This window comes from Eimeria maxima, genomic scaffold (assembly GCF_000499605.1).
Source record: "Eimeria maxima Weybridge genomic scaffold, Emw_scaff990, whole genome shotgun sequence".
Classification (NCBI taxonomy): domain Eukaryota; phylum Apicomplexa; class Conoidasida; order Eucoccidiorida; family Eimeriidae; genus Eimeria; species Eimeria maxima.
The window spans coordinates 6513-10061 of record NW_013566914.1 but is presented as its reverse complement, the minus strand read 5'-3'; the positions used below and the strand labels follow the sequence as shown (position 1 = coordinate 10061).

The following is a 3549-nucleotide window of genomic DNA, read 5'->3' as shown; positions in this document are numbered from 1 at the left end:
AAATATGTATCTGAAGGACCATCAATGCTTTCCGAGCATCCTTCCGTAGACCGCAGCAGAGTCCAACAAGCCAACTTCCCGTTCCGCTTCGCGTAACAGTGTAAAAGTCAATGCCTTTTCAGTTATCTCCCCTCAAAATAAAAGCAGCCTGGTTTTGTTGGTTCAGCCAGAGCCGATTTTGACTCCCCGGCGGCCCTCAATCACTTGCCTTTGAGAAATCTCGCTGATCTCTGAACCACAACTGCATACGGAGAGCGTCATCAGGGCCAGTAGATTCACTGGCTTCCCTAGTCCGCTTCCGCACACTCACAACATGCAGGCAGTGCCAGAAAACAAATGCAAATGCTCATCTTACGCAGAGGAAGGTGGGCACTCTTTCGTGTTCACCAGAGAGAGAGGCACGTTTCCCGCATGAAAGAAGGGTCTGACTCCATTCTTTTCCGTATAAGATATTAATAAAAAGGAGTGGAATGCAAGGCAGCCGAACATATAGGTCTTGTGAAGAGTGGCCACGCCAGCAGCGGCTGCGCAGCTTCAGTGAAGTTGATGACGAATGGTCATGAGGCCAATAAGACGGTGAAGGTGGTGTTTTCTTTGAAACTATTGACTAATTCAGGATTTGATTCAAATATCCAAGTGTGCTATTTAGCTGTCATCATCGGAGCTTCCGGTACTCCCCGGTGACGAAACTCCCTCCGACTTCGTTTGGCGTGGTGCCGGTAGCGCGCCTCCTCTGGAGACGTCGACCTCCGAACGGGCGCGTGATGATTCCTGGAGACGTGCTCCCCTTCGTAACGAAAGAAATTCCAAAGGTAACGGTTGCACATGCGTTGCTGAAAACAAGAACGTCCCCCACACAGAGGCCTCGATGCCTCGTTTAACAAGCAACAAATGGCGAATACGTCTGTAAAAGTCAAATCTGCGTTCAAGAACACTAAGTCCTTCTTTGACTTGAAACCGACCTGTCACGCTAACAGCTAACTGGCCGTCTACGCGTCCTCCTCTCTCATGTGTAACGGAAAACGTCCGCATCGTGCTCCAATTGCCTGCAAAGCATTCGCGAGGAGAAAAATGAACAGTCCACTTCATTTTGTTCGTCTTACGCTGAAGCTAAATCACCGTCGCCCAGTCCAAGCCGCATTTCGCATCCTGCCCATTTTTGCTATACCAAAATCAAGGATGTCCGCGATCCCCCAAAGCAATACCGCATAGAAAGGAGCAGCACAAGAGGCTCCAGCAAAAGGGTCTGGCTTACCTGAGCCATGACTTTCAACTTTCTCCAATGCACTCAAATATGCTTTCTCCAACTGCGTCCCCACTTGCTTCACCAACTGCAGCAGCGACAGAAGACAACGCAACACGTCAGACGCCCCAAGTGTGCACACAATATCTTTCAAAATCCTGCTGTCCACCTTCCCGAAGAGGCCCGCGCTTTTTCTTTTCCATCTTGCTAATGCTAAAATTGCTGTCCCCTACCCAAGCTGACTCCCAGTTGAATCCTATCTGCAGACACAGACAACAAGGGTAAGAGTACAATTATAATATAACAGTAATTAAGTGTACACTGAATACAATACAATGTCATGTTCTCCAGCTCAGCTCCCTCCAGGGGAGAGAGCCTACGCGCCCGCTGTGGTTATAACTACCGTAAGTAGCCTTGTGAAATATATAACCAAACAATTAAAACTGTCTGAATAAAACCCCCGCTTTTTCATCCTACAGGAGCTCTGCATCTCCGTGTGAGTCTGGAGGAGGAGGGCTTGTAGTCTTACGAGTTCCGTAACAGTGATCTCCACCTGTACTCCTCCATGTTCAAATTGTATAGTTTCTGCAAGAAATGCAAACAGTACAGCGCCCCAAACGTTCCTCCTCCGTGTTGCCAGTCCATGCCCGCGATCAGTACTGGACATGAAATGAAAAGGACACCTTCGTGCAGTGATACCAGTGCTCTTCCTCACCTGTGCGCAGCCTCTTGGCTGGAATGCACATCTTACGGGCCGCATCCACAGCCTCTTCTAGCTTTTTCTTGGCCTTTTGAACATCCCAAAAAACAGACAGCGCAGCCTATCTTAATCAAGGCTTTGAAAACAAACAATGGACGAGACAATGTAGAACATGCGAGCGTTCCAACGCAAAGCTAGAAAGCCACGAGGGTGCTGGACTCGACGACAGCACAGTCTCTAAGGCGTACCATTTTGTCCTTGACTCCCTTGAAGGAATATCTGAGACTAGCGTGTCGGTCGCCTAGCCAGGTTTGAACATGCCCCTTCCCTGCGCTTGATGTTCTGGGACGTCCACTTGCGTCAGCGTCCTTGGAATCAGTGTCTTCTTGACCTCCATCAGTTCCACGAGATGGACGTGCAAACGAACTTGAGCGAACCAGTTCCCCGCCCCCCCCTTTGTGCTTGCGTTCTCCCGCTGTAACTGTTCCGCTCTCTTCGTGTCCATCAGAGAGTTCCACCCTAGGCAACCAGATATCTTCAGGCTGAACCAAGGGTCGTCGGCGGCTGTCGTGTTGCCATGAGGATACAACGCCAGAAGAAGCTTGGATTTGCTCCGGTATCTTTTCTCCGGAAGGTGTGTCCGAGTCTTTGCGTCCTGGGCTGCTCCCATCCTGGTCTTCTTCTGCTCCTGGGATCTTCGGGGTCCCCTGACTCTGTGTATGCGAAGAGGCGTTTGCGTCATCGGCACTGTCTTCTTGCGAGGGCCCCCCAACATTTGGGAATTGGAAGACCGCACTTGAGGGTTCGCCTCCAAAGTCGCCCGCAACTACCCGGTCGAAGGGCGAGGCGGGAGAGCTCGGACCCGATGAAGACAACTCCGGATCCCACCTGCCTGCGCAGCAGAGGTAACCCCACAACACAAATTCACTTGCAACCTTTTGCAGCCTCGCCCCCTGCTCCCTGCCTCTAGCAGCAGGCAGCAGCAAGAAGAAGTAGCAAACAAAAGCAGAGCGGGACCAAAGCAGGTAAAGGGCCCCAACGACAGGCCTTTGGAGAAGGGCCGACGAAAGTGAAGAAAATGGGTGAGGAGAAACCCACAAAAAACGAGACAATTAATGCTTGCCCCAGAGCCGTTTACTGCCCTCCCAGGAATCCTAAACTCTTCACTCGAGGTTGATGGATCTGCGCACACAGCAGTAACACCAGTAGCAGCATCACGGATCGCATGCAGCCGCAACACAAGCACACAAAGAAACAGCAGCAGCCTGCACCTAAAGCATCATTGGTAGATGCCTCTGGCTTTAAAGCCTACTGGGTCTGTTGGACCACACATCATGGACGCGTCTCCAGATGGCTGCCTCCATGTATCTGCCAGCGACTTCAAGGTCCTGAAAATGCATATGCACCCCCCAAGCTTCCAGCTTATGCAGCCACAAGCATCTTCTCTCTATTCTTTACAGCAAACGCCCTAATCGCCCAGCCCAAGGGCTGGGCGATTAGGGCGTTTGCTTGCGTTGATTGTCTGCCTTGCAGACAATTCCGAAGCTCACGCGTTTAGATGGTCCGAATTGCAGACTGGACGATTTCTGCACATGGAATAGACAAT

General features: G+C 51.0%; 1 protein-coding gene across 1 annotated transcript; it reads right to left on the bottom strand.

Annotated features, from left to right (window-relative positions):
* Positions 1–645: 645 nt before the first annotated feature.
* EMWEY_00046950 (hypothetical protein, conserved) lies at positions 646–3276 on the bottom strand (the record flags this gene model as incomplete). The annotated part of the gene is made up of 8 exons (XM_013483165.1): positions 646–1046; positions 1169–1331; positions 1477–1503; positions 1773–1828; positions 1959–2031; positions 2192–2903; positions 3082–3125; positions 3256–3276. The coding sequence occupies 8 exons, from the start codon at positions 3274–3276 to the stop codon at positions 646–648; spliced, it is 1497 nt and encodes a 498-aa protein (XP_013338619.1).
* Positions 3277–3549: the final 273 nt, after the last annotated feature.